Source organism: Equus przewalskii, chromosome 6 (assembly GCF_037783145.1).
Source record: "Equus przewalskii isolate Varuska chromosome 6, EquPr2, whole genome shotgun sequence".
Lineage (NCBI taxonomy): Eukaryota > Metazoa > Chordata > Mammalia > Perissodactyla > Equidae > Equus > Equus przewalskii.
The window spans coordinates 52,686,386-52,707,069 of record NC_091836.1 but is presented as its reverse complement, the minus strand read 5'-3'; the positions used below and the strand labels follow the sequence as shown (position 1 = coordinate 52,707,069).

At 43.2% G+C, this 20,684-nt stretch overlaps 1 protein-coding gene across 1 annotated transcript; it reads left to right on the top strand.

Moving 5' to 3' along the window:
• Window positions 1-909: 909 nt before the first annotated feature.
• Window positions 910-18,779, top strand: ZNF558 (zinc finger protein 558). The gene is made up of 9 exons (XM_008508204.2): window positions 910-1,325; window positions 2,055-2,145; window positions 6,424-6,553; window positions 7,837-7,962; window positions 8,469-8,557; window positions 9,198-9,324; window positions 14,418-14,513; window positions 15,017-15,099; window positions 15,583-18,779. The coding sequence occupies exons 4-9, from the start codon at window positions 7,932-7,934 to the stop codon at window positions 16,363-16,365; spliced, it is 1,209 nt and encodes a 402-aa protein (XP_008506426.1). The 5' UTR covers window positions 910-1,325; window positions 2,055-2,145; window positions 6,424-6,553; window positions 7,837-7,931; the 3' UTR covers window positions 16,366-18,779.
• Window positions 18,780-20,684: the final 1,905 nt, after the last annotated feature.

Genomic DNA, 20,684 nt, shown 5'->3' with positions numbered 1-20,684 from the left:
ATGGTAAAATCCATTGTTGCTTTCTTTTCTTCCTATCAATTCATCACTGGTTCATCCCTCTCCACCATAAATTTAAATCTTTCAGTATGTTCAGATGCATGAGACAATTTATTGGCTTCAGTTTTTGCTTGGGGACGCCCCTCTTGGGCTTGAACACATACACGCATACGTATACATACTGTATATAGGAGGTTAGAGGCGAAAAGGGTGTTTATCTCTGGGGGAAAAGACTAGGAGACAGAGGTGGGAGTGAGAATATTTTGCTGACTTTGTATTACTCTTTGAAGTTTTCTTATATGTTTTATCTATAATGTAGTCCCCTCCCCTCCAAAAATTTTAAATTAAATAGCGTAAGATCCTTATTTACTGGCTTGGGTCAGCAAGTGGTAGAGAAATGTGAATATATGGAACCAATTTTTTAAAGAAATTAAGAACAGCAAACATGCACAAAAATTTTAAAATTCCAAATATGGACATGGGGTTCTGTTGGGCTGTGTCAGGCTGAGTGAACGCGGAGAAAAAACTGAAGCGAAGTTGTTAAGCATCCTGCCGGCTGTACAGTCTGGGGGTCCCCGGAAAGCCCCGCCTCCAGCCCCGGCCCTCGAGCTGATTCCCTCCCACTCTCCCACCCAATAACTCTATTCCAGCCCCACCCCCGCCTTATCACCGCCCTGGCTTGGTCTCCGCCCACCGTCTCCCGTTCGACTCTAGCCCCGCCCCCAGGACCTGTAAGGACCACAGTCCCAGCCCCGAAACAGGTCCCTTCACACAGCCCTGCCCCTAGACCGGATCTCCGCCCACGGTCCCACCCCCGCCACAATTCTCCCGCCACAGCACAGCCTACCTGCAGGCCCCGCCCTCAAGCCGGATCCCCGCCCACAGCCACGCCCCTAAAGCTACCCTTCTCCCACAGCCCCGCCCATGGAACTGAGCCCTTCCCACAACCCAGGCCTCCAGACGTGGTGTCGCCCATACAATGATCCCCACCCTCAGAGCTGGTTTCTACCCACAGACCCTAGAGCTGGTCCCCGTCCCTAGTACGGACCTAGCCCGAGGCCGACCCTTCCACTCACTAAGGAAACTGGACACCGCCTCCAGGCTGCAGTGCGTGGCCCCGCTCCGCCCCGCCCCGCCGCTTCAACCCGGAACCCCCAAACGCCTCTCCCGGGTAGGCCCGCCCGAGACCGGAACCTGAAGCGCAGAGCCGCTCGCCCGAGACCGGAAGCGGAAGCCGTGGGAGGACCCGGGTGGTTCTGCTCGGTGTCTGCCGTTTTCTCGGCGCGGACGGGATTCCCGTGGACGTGCGGCATAAGGGGCGGGACGCGGTGAGTGGCGGCCGGGCCGGGCTCTGATCCGGGTCCAGGGAGGGGTCTGGGCCGGGGCAGCCCCGTCAGGGCCCGGCGTCCTCCGTCGCCCCGGAGCCCCGTTTCCCCCGGGCTGTTCGCTCAGGTCGCTGGAGCTGCTGTTTCCTCCGGGCGCCACCATCCCCTCCTCACCGTCCCCGTCCTCCGTGGGATTTGCCCCGGGGGCTTTTAGCCTCGTCTGGAGGCGTTGTTTGGGTTGTTACAAATCGGGACTCCTGGCACCTGGAGGGCGGAGGCCGGGGATGCTGCTCCGCATCCTCCACGGCACAGGACGGCCCACGACGCAGAATTCTCTGGCCCAAATGTCAGCAGTGCCGAGGGTGGGAAACCCTGCCCCAGGGCCTTAGACTCTCCCGAGCCCTGAACGAACTGTGGAAACTGTTCACAAGTCAGCCGAGTCACTTACAGGGCCCCTAAGTGACAAGCTTGTTTCAAGGGTCTGGAGACACCAAAAACTCTCTGTCAAGCCTAGTGAGGTGAGAAGGGAAATGCACACAGCACGGGGCTGCTTTCTGCCGTCTGGGGGAGCATGGGGCTGGATAGGAGTCAGGGAAAGCCAGTCACAGCCAACAGTTACCGTTAAATCAGTAAATACAAACACGAAAAGTGAATGGGGTGTCCTCTCCCTCCAGCAACTGTCATCACCCTGTAAAAGGCCTCAAAAGCACTCTTTGTGCTTTTTCCCCTCAGACAAGAAAAGCATCCATGGAGCTCAGGTTTGAGTTGAAACCAGGCTCAAGGTCCGCCTGTCCTCGCTGATCGTGGATTTCTGTGTGAGCAGGTGAGCGCCGCATGGACTCCTTCCAGCAGGTTCCAGCAGCCCCCGCTGTGCAGAAGAGCTGCCTGTGGGCTTTCCTGGGCTCGGGGTGTCAACACGAGGAGTCACTAAGAGGGAGGGTGTCTTAGGAAAAGTTCTTGATGTTTGATGGATTATATTCAGGGGAAAGATAGTAAAGTGTGTGTGGTTCTGTGTGTGTCAACAATTCAGAAAATACAGTTATATGCAGATAACATGTTAAACAAACATGCAAATAACTGCAAATACGTGTGCAGTAGAGAACTATAGATGTACTTGCATTCCATCATATTCAAAATGTCAGGATTTTATATGTAATATAAATATGTAAATGCTTTCTGTGTTTATGTAGTGTTACAAGACAACCCGTTAAATATTGGCAGGAATACTGAGCAGCATTCCTCAGGCTCATTCAGCTTGACTTCTAAAGCCCTTTCAATCCTCCACAAAGATTCAAAATAGAGGGGCACCGGAGGAAAAAGATGATTTTTAACTTCTTTATATTAGTAACAGAACTTTAAAATGGAATTGACCAGCAACCAGATGTATTTTGAGCAAGTAGTTTTTTATTCTTTGTGAGATTTCGCATCATCTGGAGGAATGTTAAGCGACACCTTGTAGATTGAAGGGTCGGGACTAGTCTGCAAACAGAGTGTCCGCTGCACCTTGCCTTCTACGGGGAATTGACTTTGTTTCTTGAAACTTTTCTGAAATGACAGTGTGGTGATTCACATTGCAGGGAATGATGTTAAGTAATTTTATATTTAATTGTTGGCTTCTACTAATTGTGAGTGTGGGTGTGTGTGTCTTTCTCATTCTAGCTTTCCTGGGACATTCTTGAGGGGAATGTGTGCTTGTCATGTAATTGATATTCTTTGAGTGCACAATTTATGGTGACCAACCGTCCTCATTTATTCAGGACTGAGGGGTTTGCCGAGACACAGGACATTTAGTGTTCAAACCAGGACAGTCCTAGACAAACCAGGATGGCTCATCATCTCCATGAGCCAGGCCCTGGGCCAGCTGCCAGGTGATGTGGAACTTGGCACAAGAGGACGCAGCCTGAGGGGACAGAAAAGCCCTCTTGAGAAGGACTGACATTTGGCTTGAGAGCTAGATTTGGGACTGGATTTAGGTAGTCGGAGGGTTAGCCTGGAGTGAGGGTGTGGGAGTGTGTTCAAGAGAGCCTTTCAGGCAGAGGGACCTATGTGACAGCAACTCTGAAGCAGAGAGCCTGGTGTGTCCATGCCCTGAGAAGAGGGATGATTGAAGGGAGTCAACACAGGGGAGGGGTGTGAGTCAGACAGGCGAGGGGGGCAGGCAGGACCAGATCAGGCATGGCCGTGGACTCTGCTCTAAGACCAGTGGGAAGACGCTGGAGAGCGGGGAGCAGAAGGATGACGTGACTAGCATTTGGTCAAAGCACGTGGGTTAAAATGGACTTTAGGGTTAAGAATGAAGACTTAAGAGGCAAGATGGGAGGGGTTGGGAAGAAGATTAGAAATAAAGTGATTGTTCCTTAGACCTGGATGATGGCTATGGAGTAGGAAAGAGCTAGAAAAAAAAGACCTTGGCGTTTAGCACTGAGAGAAGGTAACAATACTTTAATGGGTGCATTTGTCAGATGGCACAGGGCAGTGACTGTGCTCCTAGCTGCTGTCCATGCAACCCTGCAGGCATCCCCCTCACCCAGGTCCATGTTTTTCCGCCACTTTGCCACTCACAAGTCCCTCCTTCACATCCTAAAGGAAGTCAGGCCTCAGTGTGTCTAGGGCTTCCCTGTCTACCACAGTAGTCAGTAGCCACTTGTAGCTATTTCAGTTGTACCAATGAAACATATAATTAGAAATTTGTTTGCTCAGTCACCCTAGCCACATTTCAAGTGCGCAGTAGCCACATGTGGCTAGTGGGTACCATATTGGATGGAGCAGAAGTGTACAGCATTTCTATCATCACTTCAAGTTCTGTTGGGCAACACGGGTATAGAATGGTCCATCCTCTGTGACCCTCTTCCAGCTGCAGCATATCCAGAGGAGCAGCTGTCACTCTGTAAACTGAACAGAGACCCCTCCTGCCCTACTATGGGATTCAGCTTCCAAAAGACCTTGAAGGGGTCCGTGAGGCCTGAAAGTGTCCCAGGCCCCTTCTCCGTCTGCTCTCGTCTTGGGGGCCCAGTGAGCTGGCTGGATCCCAGCCCTCCTCTCTGTTGGCTCAGTGACTATAACTTCCTAACTGCAGATCGGGTCCCTGGTGGGAGAAAGGAGACCTCCTCCACCTGCCGAGGGGAGAGCAGTTCTGCAGTGGTGTCCGGGTCCACTGGACTCACACCCTGGCTCAGGAGGGTTGATGGGAGAGGCTGAATTAGTTTCCCGTGGCAGCTGTAACAAATTACCACAAACTTCACGGCTTAGAGCAACAGAAATTTATTCTCCTGCAGTTCTGGAGGTCAGAAGTCCTTAATGGATCCACGGGGCTGTGTTTCTTCTGGGGGCTCTCATGGAGAATCCATTTCCTCACCTTTTCCATCGTGTAAAGGCTGCCTTTATTCCTTGGCTTGTGGCTCCTTCCTCCATCCTCAGAGCCAGCAGCGTAGCATCTTCAAATCTCTCTTTTTCTCTGACCTTTGCTTCCCTCATCACATCTCCTTCTCTGACCCTGGGCCTCCTGCCTTCCTCTTATAAGGACCCTTGTGTGACATTGGACCCACCCCAATAATCCAGGGTCATCTCCCGTCTCCAGATCCTTACCTTAATCACATCTGTCAAATCCCTTTTGCCTTGTAAGGTCACATATTCACAGGTCCTAAGGATTAGAATATGGACATCTTTGGGGCGAGGGAAAGAGGGTCACAGAGGATGGACCATTCTATACCCGTGTTGCCCAACAGAACTTTGAGTGATGACAGAAATGCTGTACACTTCTGCTCCGTCCAATATGGTACCCACTAGCCGCATGTGGCTACTGCACACTTGAAATGTGTCTATCACACAGGCCAAGGAGTCAAAGACTCCTTGCAACTCTTTTTTTCCACCTGCTCCAAACTCACTCTTAGTGTCCAGTGTTCCCTTCCCTGCCCCACTCACACCCTTTATTGCTTTTATCTTTGGGATGGAGGGAGGACATGCAGAAAGACCTCAAGAAGCCAGTTTTCTGGAGTTACATTTTATTCTGTGATTCCAGGGAAAGGAGACCTCCCTTCTTATAAAAAGGAGACAGTCCATAGAGACAGCTTTGTACCTTGATTTTTTTCACTTAAATTTATTGGAGATAAGAATACCTACAGATCTTCTCTTTCCTTTTTCTGTGCTTGTTTCTTCATTATGTGGCTGTCTCATAGTTTATTGAACTGATTCCCTGTTGATGGTCATTTATGTTGTTTCCAATCCTTCCATATTATAAATAAGGCCACAGGGAATAATCTCACTCATGTCTTTTAGTATTTTTGTATCTCTCAGGCAGAGTCCTGGTAGTGCAGTTGACAGGGACAGGGTAAATGTTTTTCCATTTCGCTTGACATTGACATATCTCCTGCTGAGTTTTACCCCCGCAGTGTATGACAAGGCCTTTCCATATGGCCTGGCCAATAAAAGATTCAGCCCACCAAGTCTTTGTTTATCTGACAGATGAGAAATGATGTCAGTGTAGTTGCAATCTACATCTCTGTTCTATGACTAAGATCATTGGTGATTCTACCAAGTGTATTATCCTTGAAATGGCAGTGGTGGAAACCAAATTATACTGTATTGGGGAATGAATGGGACATGAGGAAATGACACAGAGAATAAACAGTTTGTGTCGAAGGAGAGAAACTGGACAGTAACTGGAAAGAAATTATGCTGTTAGGATAGATTTATTTCACTACTACAAATCCTGCATCAGGTTGGACTCATGGGTTAAAGAGTCCAGTAGAGTGAGAGAGCTGGAAGGGAAAAGGTAGGCAAGAGATCAGTAATGCTGTACAGCTCTTAAAAAGGCAGGTGGGATGGAGCGCAGAACAGAGCCGCAGAGCACGGCCTTACAGAGAAGGGAGATGGCTCCTGGTTTCTAACAGGAGAGGGAGGAAACCATGGTGCGGGTGGTTGTTTTGGTGACAAGACAGGAAAGTGGCTTTCTTCTCTGGATGCTTGCTTTAAGAAGTAGGATGCAGGACCATCTGCTGAAAGTCAGGGTGTATTCGTCCTTATCTACTGCTGCCTAACAAATTCCCCCAAACCCTAGCGCCTTAAAACAACAATAATCATGTGTCACCTCTCACACTTTTAGTGCTTTTGGAGTTCAGGAGTGGCTTCGCTGGAAGGTTCTGGCTCAGGACATTGATGAGGTTGCAGGAGGATATCTGCTGGGACTGCAGTCATCTGAAGGCTCGACTGGTGCTGAAGGACTCACCTCCAAGGTAATTCACTCGCGTGGCTGTCAGGTAGGTGCTGGCTGTTGGAGGGAGGCCTCAGTTCCCCTCCATGGAGGTGTCTCCACAGGGCTGCTTGAGTGTCCCTGAAACATGGCCATGGTCTGTCCCTAGAGCAAGCAGTCCAAACGAACCAGCAGAAGCTACGGCGCCTTCTAGGACCTAGCCCCAAAGTTGCCCACTGTCACCTCTGCAGTAGTCTAGTGATCACACAGGTCAACCCTAATTCACTGTGTGTGGGGGACTCACAAAGGTGAGACACCGGGAGGCTGGGATCATTGAGGGCTGTTTGGGAAGCTGGTTAGCATAGAGGGAAAAGGTGAGCATGTGTGAGATTAGAGACATTGGAGAAGGTTTAATGAGCACGGAGCTCCATGGACTTGTAGGATTGTCCTGCAGGGTCAAGGACTCTGCGTGTTGGAGACCATGTTTTTCTAGAGGTGGCAAGGTGACAGCTCTTGTGCAGGTTGGTCTGCCCAAATGTTGCCATGGAGCAGGCAGATGATTGCAATCCTGCCTGGTTGGAGTTCTCTTGGGCTGGAGTGAATGTGGGGGGTAGGGATAAGGAAATATTTTGAAATGAGAGACATTACAGTTGGAGTTTGACAAGTATGAAGTGAAGAGAGAAGGTGGTAGATGGACAACAAGAAAGTAGGAGAGTGGGCAGACTGGAGCCTTTGTGTGGAGAACACGTAGTGAGAGGAAAAAAATGAGTGAACAAGGTAGAAATTTAGCAAGTTGTATTCAGAGAGAGAAATTTCTGAACTATTGTTCTAGATGGTGGAATAGTGTCAGGTGATGACAAAGCCTGGGGTGGTGCCCATGGAAATGTGTGGCCATGGTGGAGTAGGGACAAACTCCTAATGCTGTGAGAGTCATCCTCATGACTCTGCTGTCATCCAATGACATGGAACTGGAGGTCAAAAGAATGATGGGAGTCAGGTGCCAAAGTCTCAGTGAACAGGCTTTGTAGCTGAGTCTGTGATTGTGACAACCACGTGGATGGGAAGAATGTGCCCCGAGACTCAGGGAAGCAAGGACTTAAAGTAGGGGGAGCAGTAATGTATTGGTCGTACCACTGGGGACAGAAGAAGACAAGTTTTGCCATCACATGGCCCTGAGTTCAGAATCTGCTAAGCAAAGACAGGGCCCAGTATTAAATATATCACCTTTGAAGGAGGACATGATGGACAAGCTAAGACAGATTCGTCCTCAGGAGCCTGGAGAGGGAGAGAGGCTGAGAAGACTTTCTATTTTCCCTTTTATTCCAGAGCCCTGTCCTGAGTGCTCCGTGGGGACGAGAGGAGGAGTGTCCTGGTTCTCCACTGCCCTGTTGGTCAGGAAGACTTAGCGCCTTCATCACAGGATGGCGGCAATGGTTCTGTCCCCCACTTGTGGTAAGTTCTTGGGTCCTCACAGCCCTGAGAGTCCAGGTGCTGAAGGCCCCTGCACCATAGAGCAGGCACAGGGGAGGGGGCTGAGCAGGAGAGGCGGGAGTGGAGCCCAGAGGTCACTGGTATGCAATTGGGTGCTTTTGGGGATGTGGGAGTTTGGAGATTTGAGTGTCTGTGGAGGTGTCACCTGTGTGGTGAGTGTGTGGGAGCTTTGGGATTCTACCTCTAATGCCGTCTTTATTAAACGATAAAATAATGTGATGTCCCTTTGAATTTTCATTTCCTTGTCTGTGAAATGAAAATAATCTCTTCCTCAAGTGCAGGAAGACCCTCGTTCCTATTTCCTGGCCCTGAGTAAGACAGGACTGTGTTCTGGTTTCTTAATGAAAGCTGTGTGTGTTAGTGTTGGGCCGTGTTCAGTCACAGGTAGGTTGGCGAAGCCTCCAGATGTGTGAGTGCTAGAACCTAGAGCAACCCTGGATTCTTGTGACTCATTCCTCTTTCCCCAGCTCAGTCTCCCCTGTACCCAGCCTCTCCTCAAAAAGGATGCACAGAGGAGGAAGGGTTCGTTCGTGGCTTCCTGACAAGCTGGTTACCGGTGAGCCAGATATTCCTTTCTCCAAATCATTATTCCTTTGATCAAAAGTTGCTTTTGTTATCTTTCAACGACCTAGAGCCTCACAGCCAAACCAGGTCTTCAGGCATCCCAGGGTCTCTGGGCCTCTGATGGAGGGTGTGGGGCTACCCCGTCATTGTCAGTAGATACCGACGTTTATTACATTGCGAAGCTTCCTCCAGGGTCACTATCTACATCAAGTTCTGCTGAGAGTTTTAAGTGGAAGCTAAGGAAGGACATGACTGTGTCCTAAACTCAAGCACTTGATGATGGCTATCGGGGAATCATTCATACTTTACCAAGTATTTCTCTGCTTTCTGCAATGTCCCAGGCCTATGTTCAACCTTGGACACTGAGGGAAGTTAGATTGCAGGATTTCACAGCCTCATTGGAAGAGTATCACGTATGTGTTAGAGGTGCATTTAACGTTGGGAGTGGGCAGAACTGGACAGGAGATGAGCAGTGAGGGTTGAGCCTGGATGCAAATGAGAGCAGAGATCAGCACCTGTGTGGACACCTTGTGCTGTGGGTTCCTCCTCCCCAGTTCTGTCATCCTCGGCCCTTTTCCTGTCCACTTTGGTGGAGGGGTCATGGTTAAGCCATGATCTTTGTGATGGTTTAGGACTTGGTGACCTTGGAGGACGTGGCCGTGGAGTTCACTCCGGATGAGTGGGCATTGCTGGACCCTTCGCAGAGAACCCTGTACAGGGACGTGATGCTGGAGAACTGCAGGAACCTCGCATCGCTTGGTAAGCCCGACATCGTTCCTGCGTTTATTTATTAACTCAGGTAGCAAGGCTTTTTTTTTTTAGTTCTTATAACATTCACAGAACAGGAAATTCCCCATTTTAACCATTTTAGGGTATCCAGTGCAGTGGCTTTTGATAGATTCACAGTGTTGAGCAACCATCAACACTATCTAATTTCAGAACATTGTCATCACCCCTAAGGGAAGCATCTACCCATTAAGTGGCCAATACATGTCACCTACCCCGCTCACTGCTGGCAACCGCTAATTTGCTTTCTGTCTCTATGAATTTTCCTATTCAGAACATTTCATATTGCTGGAATCATAAAATATGTGATTCTTTGTGTCCGGCTTCTTTCAAGCAACGTAATGTTTTAAAGGTTTAGCTATATTGTAGGATGTACCAGTTCTTTATCCCCTTTTATGACTGAATAATATTCCATTGTATGGATATTCCACATTTTGTTTATCTGTTCACTGGTTGATAAACATTTGGGTGTTTTCCACTTACTGGCTGCTATTAATAATGCTGCTATGAATATTTGTTTACAAGCTTTTGTTTAAACATCTGTTTTCACTTCTCATGGGTCTATGTCTAGGAGTGGAATGCTGGGTCATATATGACTGTGTTTAGCGTTTTGAGGGTTCCAATTTCTCCACATCTTCCCTGACATTTTGGTTTTTTTTTGAGGAAGATTAGCCCTGAACTAACTAATGCCAATCCTCCTCTTTTTACTGAGAAAGACTGGCCCTGAGCTAACATCCATGCCCATCTTCCTCTACTTTATACGTGGGACGCCTACCACAGCATGGCTTTTGCTAAGTGGTGCTATGTCTGCACCCGGGATCCGAACCGCAAACCCCGGGCCACCAAGAAGCAGAATGTGCAAACTTAACCGCTGCACCACCGGGCCGGCCCCGACCTTTGGGTTTTTGATTATACACATCCTCGAGGATATGAAGTGGTATCTCGTTTTGATTTGCATTTCCCTTATGACTAATTACATTGCACATCTTGTCATGTACTTGTTGGCTATTTGTATATCTTTGGAGAAATGTCTATTCAAGTCATTTGCCCATTTTTCAATTCAATGGTTTATCTTTTTGTTTTTGGGTTGGAAAAGTTCATTATATATTATGAATATTAGACCCTTATCCAAAATATGATTTGCAAATAATTTCTCCCATTCCGTGGTATCTGTTCATTTTCCTGATAGTGTGCTTTGACACACAAAAATTATAATTTATCTATTTTTCTTTTTTGCTTGTGCTTTTGGTGTTATATCTAAGAAATTATTGCCAAATCCAAGGTCATGAAGATTTATCCCTATGTTTTCTTCTAAGAATTTCCTAGCTTTAGCTCTTTAATGAAGTCTTTAATCCATTTTGAGTTAATTTTGTATATGGTTTGGAGAAAGTGTCAGCTTTATTCTTTAGCATGTGTATATCCTGTTGTCCCCGCACTTTTGTAGAAGACATTATTCTTTCCCCATTGCATTGTTTTGGCACCCTGTTGAAAATTATTTGACCATAGACACGTGAGTTTATGTACACTAAATTCTGTTCCATTGATCTATATGTCTGGCCGTGTGCCAGCACCACACTGTCTTCCTTACCTTTGCTTTGTAGTAAGTTTTCATATTAGTAAGTGTGAATTCTCCTATTTGTTGTTCTTTTTTGAGACTATTTTGTCTATTCAGGAACTCTTGCAATTCCATATGAATTTTAGGGTCAACTTACCATTTCTGCAAAATAGCGGTTGGAATTTTGATAGTGATTGCATTGAATCTGTAGATCGCTTTGGTTAGTATTGTCATCTTAACAATATTAAGTTTTTTGACACATAGCCTTCTGTTACTCATTGTTAATTTGATTCTATTGTGGTCAGAGAAGATACTTTGTATGATTTCATTGTTTTTAAATGTATTTGGATTTGTGTTGTGGTCTCACATACGGTCTAGTTTAGAGGATGTCTCATGTGCACTTGAGGTGAGTGTGTATCCTGTTGCTGGTGGAGTATTTTATATGTCTGTTAGGTCTAGTTAGTTTATAGGATTGTTTAAGTCCTTTGTTTCCTTGTTGCTTTTCAGACTAGTTGTTCTACTCATTATTGAAAGTGGGATGTTGAAGCCTGCAACTATTATTATAAAACTCTCTATTCCTCCATACAATTCTGTCATTTTTAAATTTATATATTTTGGAGCTATGTTGTTAGGTACACATATGTCTATAAACGTTATATTGTTTATAGACATAAACTTTTCTATTAAATATCTTTCTTTGTGTCTTATAACAATTTTTGTCTTAAAGTCTATTTTGCCTGAAATTAATATAGCTACACTCTCTCTTTTGGCTGCTGTTTTCATGGAATATCTGTTTCCATCTATTGACCGCCGATCTATTAGTATCTTTAGGTGTAAACTGAGTCTCTTACAGATAGTATATAATTGGATTATTTTTCAATCCATTCCTCCAAAATCTGCCGTTTAATTGGACAGATTCATCCTCTTGCATGTAAGGTAATTTCTGAATAAAGAAAGACCTGCTTGTGCCATTTTGTTATTTGCTTTCTACATGTCATTCAATTTTGTTCTTCAATTCTTCCGTTATTATTGACTTTTGTATTAGGTATTTTCTAGGGGAATATTTTGATTCCCTTCTCATTTCTTTTTGGTTTTTGGTTACTTTTTTTAGTGGTTGTCCTGGGGGCTACAATTAACATTTTAATTTATACCAAAGTATTTTGATTTAAAAGCAACTTTGTTTCAAAAGCATACAAAAATTTTGCTCTTATATGGCTGCCCCCCCGCTTTAAATTGCTTTGTCACAAATTACATCTTTATACATTATGTGCCCATTAACATAGATTTATCGGTTTAAGCATTTATCTTTTAAATCATATAGGAAAAATAGAGGAGTTAACAAGCCAAAAATAAGTAACTGATTGTTATTGACATTTATATTCACCCATGTATTTTCCTTTATCAGTGTTCTTTATTTCTTTGTGTAGATTTGAGGAATATCCGTTGCCATTTCATTTCAGCCACAAGTCTCTCATCAGCATTTCTTACAGGATAGATGTCCTAATAATCTCTGTCTCTTTCTCTTTAACCTATTTGGGGTTTGTTAAGCTTCTTGGTTGTGTACATTTGTATCTTCCACCAAATTTTAGGCAGCTTTTAGCCATTATTTTTTCAAATATTCTTTCTACCTCATTCTCTTCTCTCCTTCAGAAGCTCCCATAAGGTGTGCGTCTGGCATGTTTGATGGTATCCTGCAGGTGTTTTAGGCTCTGCTCAAATTGTTTTATTTCTCTGTTTCTTTGTCTTCTTCAGACTAGGTAAGACAAATCGTCCTGTATTCATGGTCATTGATTCTTTCTTCTGTCGGCTCAAATCTGCTGATGAACTGTTCTTCTGAATTTTTCATTTAAGTTACTGTACTTTTCAACTCCAAACCTCATGTTGTTTGTTCTTAATTTGTATATCTATAACATGTTTTCTATTTGATCAGAATTTATTCTTATGATTTCCTTTAGTTCTTTGTTTATGGTTTCCTTTAGGTCTTTGAACAATTTTAAAATAGTTGATTTACATTCTTTGTATATTAAGTCCAATATTTAGGCTTCCTCATGGACTGTTTCTGCTAATTTTTTTTTTCCTGTAATGGGCCATACATTTGTTTCTTTGCCTGCCTCAAAACTTTTCTGTTGAAAAGTGGACATTTGCAGTATTATAATATGGCAATTATGGAATCAGATTTTTCCCCGTCTCCCGGGTTTGTTGTTGTTCTTTGTTATAGTTGGTGTGGTATGTATGTTTAGTTATATTCTGAACTAATATTGTAATATCTATATTTGTTGTGTCCGGTCACTGAAGACTCTGTTATGTTAGGTTAATGGTTAGCTCGTGGTTTGTCAGAGATTTCGTTGCATGCCTGGAACAAAAAGGAAAACACTCCTGGTCTCTGCAGATGGGCTCTGTATATACAGAGGGGCATGCCTTCTGAATCAGCCAGGCAGTTTCCAGCTCTGCCTTAGCCTTCACTTCCTGCTTGTGCAGAGCCTGAAGGTCAGCCAAAGGTGAAGCCTTAGTGCCTTCTCAGGTCCTTGCTGAGCATGCACCCGACCCTGGGTGTGCACGTGGCTTTCTAGAGTTAAAGGAATATGAGGGAGCTGTTCAAAAATTCCCCAAAACATCTCATTCCACACTTTTCCTCCCAAGCATTTTGTTTAGTCTTTTGTTTTCTTCTGCTGTTTTCACTTCCCTCGGGTGGTGGTGGCTAATATATTTCCCTTTAAATGTGTTCAGTACATGGCCACTGGGTAGCCAGCTCAGACCTTGGAGAGTCTGGAATTAGATAAAGACAAGCCCTTTGAGCCAAACCTTCAGAAGGGTCAAAACAATCAATCACAGTTCTTTGAGATTAAGGTCCATCCTGTGCCCTTTCATACTAGGAATGAGGGCCATCATCTTCAAGCTAATGTCCAAAGCAGGGAATTGAGGATGAGGCAAGCCTCACTTAAAATATGAACTGGGTTTTCCCAATTAAGCATTTTCATGGTTGCTGCAAACTTTTGACAAGTTTCCAGAGTTCCAATCAAGTTGATTCTGATAGTTTTTGCCAGTTTATTCACAGTTTTGTGAAGGGATGGACTTTTGGAGTTCAATATTCCACAATTTTTACTGTCCTCACTTCTCACAGGTCTTTATTAAGCACGTCTGTGTTCCTGGGTCTGTGTGGGGTTTAGGAATACAGTGGTGAATGATACAGACATAGTTCCCTCCCTCACTGAGCTTTCTGTCTGATGCCTTCCCCATGAACTGAACATGTGTTCCTTTATATTCTCCATGGTTAAAAGCTTTAGAGCTTCTGAAGTGTATATTTAAACTGGGGCATGTACTTTGGAACTATTTATGTCCTGTCACCTGGGTCTTGAGTGAGGATGCTTATATTTTTGTTCCTTGAGAGTTACTATATTCACTGCTCTGAAAGTCACAGTCACCCATCTTCAGAATTGCTGGCTTTGGTTTTGTGGAGTTCCTTGTCATCTGCATAGTCCCCCTACAATATATGTCTTTTTTCCATGAGTAGGGTATCATGTTGATAAACCCAGTCTGATCTCCCAGTTGGAGCAAGAAGATAAAGTGATGGCAGAGGAGAGAGGAATTCTCCCAGGCACCTGTCCAGGTGAGCACCAGGTGGCTAGGGGTCCTTGTGGGGAATAGCTCTGGCCAGTGACTTGGGGCATGGGAGTTTTACATGAGGAAATGCCAATCAGGGAACTTTGTAAAGTAGCCTTTTTTCTGACAGAGAAGGCCAAGAACATTTGCTATTAGCTTCCTCGTGTACATTCTTACTTTCCTTTTTAACTTTCTCTTCAACATCTTATACTTTACTTTGGACTCAGAGGGAGAAAAAGACATGTCTTTTTTTCTTGTTTAAATTTAAGCTCGCATGAGCTCTTTGTCCAATTCTTTCCTACTTTGCATTCCTGATAATTCCTTCTTTGGTAAAACTCTGATCAATCTTAATCCTTCTAGAATCCTTTTTTAATAACTACAGTTTACATGCTCATATCCCTTTTATTGCCAAATTCAAAAACCCTAATCCCTCAGAATCTGCTGTTACTCATGTGTGAACTTTACTATTTTTTTATCCATCAACTTAAATTTCTTTTCAATTTGTTTCAGATTTGGAGACTGTACTTAAGGCCAAATGGTTAACTCCTAAGAAGCGTGTTTTCAGAAAAGAACATCCTAATGGTGTAAAAGCGGTAAGTCTAACATAGGTGATTTCTGGTTTTCCACTGTAGGAGAACTCCATAAGTCAGAAAAGCCACGAAAATACCAGGAGATTAATTAAAGGAAAGTATCATTTACACATGAGAAAATGATGTCTCTGGAGAGATACTGTAAAACTGTTGGGAACTTGGAGAAAAATGTAGGCTAGCTCCAAACTTATTTCTTCACCAAGAGTTTCCACAGGTGAATATTTCCTTAAATGTGACTCAGATATTAACTGTTTGAAACATAAAGTGGTCGTAAATTTAGCAGGAAATTCTTTGTGATTATGATAAGCATCTATCATTTTTGATTTGTAAGGGCTCAAACTGGGCAGAAACCATATACAATCACTGAAAATAACCAGAGCATCAATTCTAATAATGTAACAAAATCCATGGGAGAGAATTCATATGATAGCATGGAATATTAAAAATATTGTAAATTACAATTATCATTAATCTCTTAATTAACAGGGGAGAAGTCATCTTGGAGTGAAACTCAATGAGTGTAATCAGTGTTTTAAAGTCTTCAGCACGAAATCTAACCTTACGCAGCACAAGAGAATTCATACTGGAGAAAAACCCTATGACTGTAATCAATGTGGCAAATCCTTCAGCAGTAGATCTTACCTTACTATTCATAAGAGAATACATAATGGGGAGAAGCCCTATGAATGCAATGACTGTGGGAAGGCCTTCAATGATCCCTCATCCCTTAGATTGCATGTGAGAATTCACACTGGAGAAAAACCCTATGAGTGTAACCAGTGTTTTCACGTCTTCCGCACTAGTTGTAACCTCAAAAGCCACAAGAGAATTCATACAAGAGAGAATCACCATGAATGTAATCAGTGTGGAAAGGCCTTCAGCACAAGGTCCTCCCTTACGGGGCACAATAGTATTCACACAGGGGAGAAGCCTTATGAATGTCATGATTGTGGGAAAACCTTTAGGAAGAGCTCATATCTGACACAGCATATGAGAACTCATACTGGAGAAAAACCCTATGAGTGTAATCAGTGTGGAAAATCCTTCAGCAGTAGCTTTTCTCTTACTGTGCACAAGAGAATTCATACTGGGGAGAAACCCTATGAATGCAGTAACTGTGGGAAAGCTTTTAATAATCTCTCAGCTGTTAAGAAACACGTAAGAACTCACACTGGAGAAAAACCGTATGAATGTAATCATTGTGGGAAATCTTTCACCACTAACTCTTACCTTTCTGTGCATAAGAGAATACATAATAGGTGGATATGAATACAATCGTGTGTGATGTTTTTGCTGTAATCATCTTTGTTGTAAACATATTTGCTGTAAGTATTTTCGCTGCATAACTAATTGGCTGTAAGGCAATTTTGCCATAAAAGATAAAATAACTGGTTGACAGTTTGGTTTCATTTTTGGTAATTTGGTAATGCCAAGTTTATATGTAAGATATATATAGATATCTACCTAAAACTGAATGCAATAACTGGGAAAGCCCTTATCGATATCCTATCCCTCAGACAGCTTGTGGTAACTCACACTATGTGTACAAGTTATCTGTTGCTGCATAACAGATATCTATATATATCTTAGAAGGAGACAAATCAACAGGCAAACAGAAATATGCATAATCCTATGAACGAAAGCCTTGGAGGACAAATGCTTACCAATCCACAAAATTAAATCAGTTGTTTGTGCAGTATTGCCATGAAGCTACTACACCATAGTTTGTTCTCCTTGTTCAGCATCGCACTTTCTTTTTTGCTAAAATTTCTTCTTTCCTTAAGAGTGGTATCAGTTTCCAAATACTAGGTTGCATATTTGTGATTGAGTTTTGCATTGTGTTGTGAAATGCAGTATTGTCACATAGCCATTCATAGACATTCCAAAGTTCTATAGGAAATGTAGGAGGGACGACTATGTTTACTGAAGGATTTGCAAACTGATATTTTTTACTATAGTATGGAATCTGGCTTTACACTCTCTTATTTGTCCCTTTATTTGTATCTTTACACTTAAATGTCTTATTTTTCCACCAGTTATTTCATCTTTTATGGCAAAATTGCCTTACCGCCAATTAGTTATGCCGTGAAAATGTTTGTGGCAAAGATGTTTACGGGGAAGATGCTTACAGTGAAACTACCTAGAACTGAATACAGTAACTGGGAAAGCACTTACTGATATCTTATCCTTCAGCCAGCTTGTGGTAACTTACACTAGGTGTAGAAGTTATCTGTTGCTGCATAACAGATTTCCCTCCAAAAATAGTGGCTTCAAACAACATACATTTCTTATCTCACAATTTCTGTTAGGTCAGGAATTCAGAAACAGCTTAGCTATGTAGTTCTGGCTCAGGGTCTCTCATGAGGTTGCAGTCAAGGTGTCAGCTGGAGCTACCGTCACCTGAGTCTTTATTGCTGAAGAGTCCACTCACAAAATGGCTCACACATGGCTGGCAAGTTAGTGTTGGTTGTTGGGAGGGAAGCTTCATTTCCTTACCATGTAGTGCTCTCCACAGGGCTAAGTATCTTTATGGTGTAGCAGCAGGTTCTCCTCAAAACATTTGGTCTGAGGAAGAGCTAATGCAGAAGCCACATTGTCTTTTATGACCTAGTCTCAGAAGGACATGTTACCACTTCTTCCATTATTGTATTGGTCACACAGGCCAATCCTGATACAATGTGGGAAGAAACTACCCAAGGTATACCCAGGGGCAGAAATCATTGGAAACCATATGAGAAGCTTGCCATGAAATCACTGAAGAAAGGCATACCCCTATCCTTTCAATCTATTCGATGAGAAGTAGCATTCAGTAACTCTCATGTTAATTCCCTCTGGAGAGAAACCTCATGAGTGCAGTCTTCATGGTAAGCCTTCAGTTCAGACACACCCCAACGTGCATGAAAGATTATGTATCGAGGAGAAACCCAAGGGATGCAGTAGCTATAGGAGAGCCTTCAGCAATATCTCCAGGGAGTCACATGACAATTCACACTACGGGGAAAACCTTATCAATATCATCAGAATGCAGAAGCCTTCGGGACATTTATCCCTTAGAACACGCATGAGAAATCACTACAGGGGAACACTCGTGTAAGGAAGGTGGAAAACCCTACAGCACAAGCGTTCAAATTACTGAGGAAAAGAAGGTGAGATATTCTGAATGCAATTACCATGGGAAGGCCTGGTATTTCCTCTCAATTTTAAGAGACATGAGTATTCTGGAGAGAAGGTCCCATTGAATGTCATCAGTATTGGAAAACCTTTCATTGCGAAGGCATCATTCACTGCAGAGAAACTTGTGACTATAAAGAATGAGGGAATGCCTTTACTGATACCCCTTACATTAAGAAAAATATGAAGTTCTCTCTTAATGCAAAACCTGTGAGTGTGTGAATTTTGGAAAATCTTTCAGTGACTCCTGTTACCGTTGACTCCTGGGAACTTAGACTGAAGGGGAATCCTAGGAACATAGTCAATATGGGCATGCCTCAGCCTCGGCTCTTCACGGAGTGGCCACAAAATAAACTGGGGATGAAAAGGGTAGACATTATGAGTTGGGATTACCTTTAGTGGTGTCTAATCCTTAGGTTGGACCACTAGCTCATTAATTTTCAGTCTTTTTGTTTTAGTAAATGCATTTGTCAATAGCTATACCCTGAAATAAACCTTAATTACGTTACATAGATTTGTATTTAATTTGTTTATCATTTACTCTTTAAAAATATCAGTACACTGCATATTCAAAAAGGTATTTCTGAATATCTCCTGAGTGATTTTGTTTATCTTCATGGAAATTAGGCTATACTTACTGTATACTTCTAATTTAATGGCATTTTTGTCAAGTATTTGGACTTTATGATGTCGATTCTTTTTTATCTTTCTATCCTAGTATGGTAGTTACTTTTAGTTTCTTTCCCAAGGTCCATGCTCCCTGACTTATTTACTTAAAGAAAAAAATATTGTGTTCAAGTTGTTGAGCAGTGTTGAAATGTTGGTGAAAATACTCAATCTATGAGGCTACCCTAAAGCCCGGAGAGGTGTTGTCCCGCTCTGCTGGCCATGAGAAGTAGGTAGAAGTCACTGGGGGGACATCATCTGGGTTGTTTGCCTCACCTGTTTCCTGTTCATCTCACACATTCTTTCTCTCCAAAGTGGACTCAAGGCCTAGAGTTGGAAGACCTGTATTTTGCTCATGATGACAAAAACCACAGTGCAGCAAAAAATCACAATGCTATATGCTGCCTGAAAGCCTCTGATTTGCTGTATCAGCTCTGGACTGCTTATTCCTAGACTTCTCCATACGTGATTAAAGGTAACCTCCAACTGGTTGAAGCCAAAGGTTTTTTTGGTTGGTTTTGAGGTCTGTTAATGTCCAGCTGAATGCAGTATCTAGCTGATAAACGTATTTGTTAGTCAAATTTTATAAATGCTCCCTATTTCTTTGAAAACAATGTGTGTTCACTAAAGTTCGGTTATAGAGTCTGTGCCCATTAATTCAAGCTAATTGTGTTTTGGGATGCAGTGTGTACGTTAAGGTTTTTTTCTCAAACCAATTTAGTGATGGATGTACATTAAAGTCTTCCACTATAGCTATGGATTAACAAATTATTATTTGTAATTCTGTCATTTTTCTTTATATATTTGGATGTAACATAATTAAGTACATACAGGGTTAGGTATTTTCTTGTGAATTATTCCTTTTATGTAGGGGCCATATTTTTTCATAGCAAAGTATTTCCATACATTAATAAATGATCAAACATTTATAAAGGCTTTCTCATATACCAGGCACTCTTCTAACTGCCTTATGAATATTAATTTACTGAGTAGTCAATATAAGCTTAAGAAGTATGTTCTATTAATGTCCCCATTTTACAGATGAGAAAACTGGCATGGTACATTTATGATACTTGACCAAGCTCACTGGCTAGTAAATAGTGGAGCCCAGATAGGAACCCAAACAGTCAGCACTCATCCACCAGCCTATTTATTGAGTATATTTTATATGCCGGACATTGTTTGAGACAGTGGTGTCTATAGCGATGAGTAAAGCTCCAGTTTTGCTATTAAAGCACTTACGTTCTAATAGGGAAAGACAGATTGTAGAAAAATCAAGAAAATATGTTATTATAAGTGTCATACAGAAAATATAAACATTCTAAGATAGTGAAGGTGGATTGAGATTTGCCTTTTTATACAGAATAGGAATGGAAAGCCTCTTAGTTATAGGGCACTTGAACGGAGATCTTCATGAGTTGGGACAGTGAGTCATATGAATTTCTGTGGCAAGAGCACTCTTAGCGTGCAAAGGCCCACAACACAGAGGCCAGTGTGACTGGAGAAGATCACATTGGGAATAGTGAGGTCGTGGTAGAAGCTGATGTGGTCAGAGACTTGGTGGGTCCTGATCTTTTTGGGTTTTATGGGTCACCATTAGGATTTTTCCCTTTCCTTTCAATGAGCCGGCACATCAGTCAGAGTCCCAGCAGGAAACACTGGACACACTCAGACTAGGTCTATTCAAGTGGAGTTTTCATAGAAGGCCTGAGAGTTGTGGACAGGATGGAGGAAAACCACAAAAGATGGTT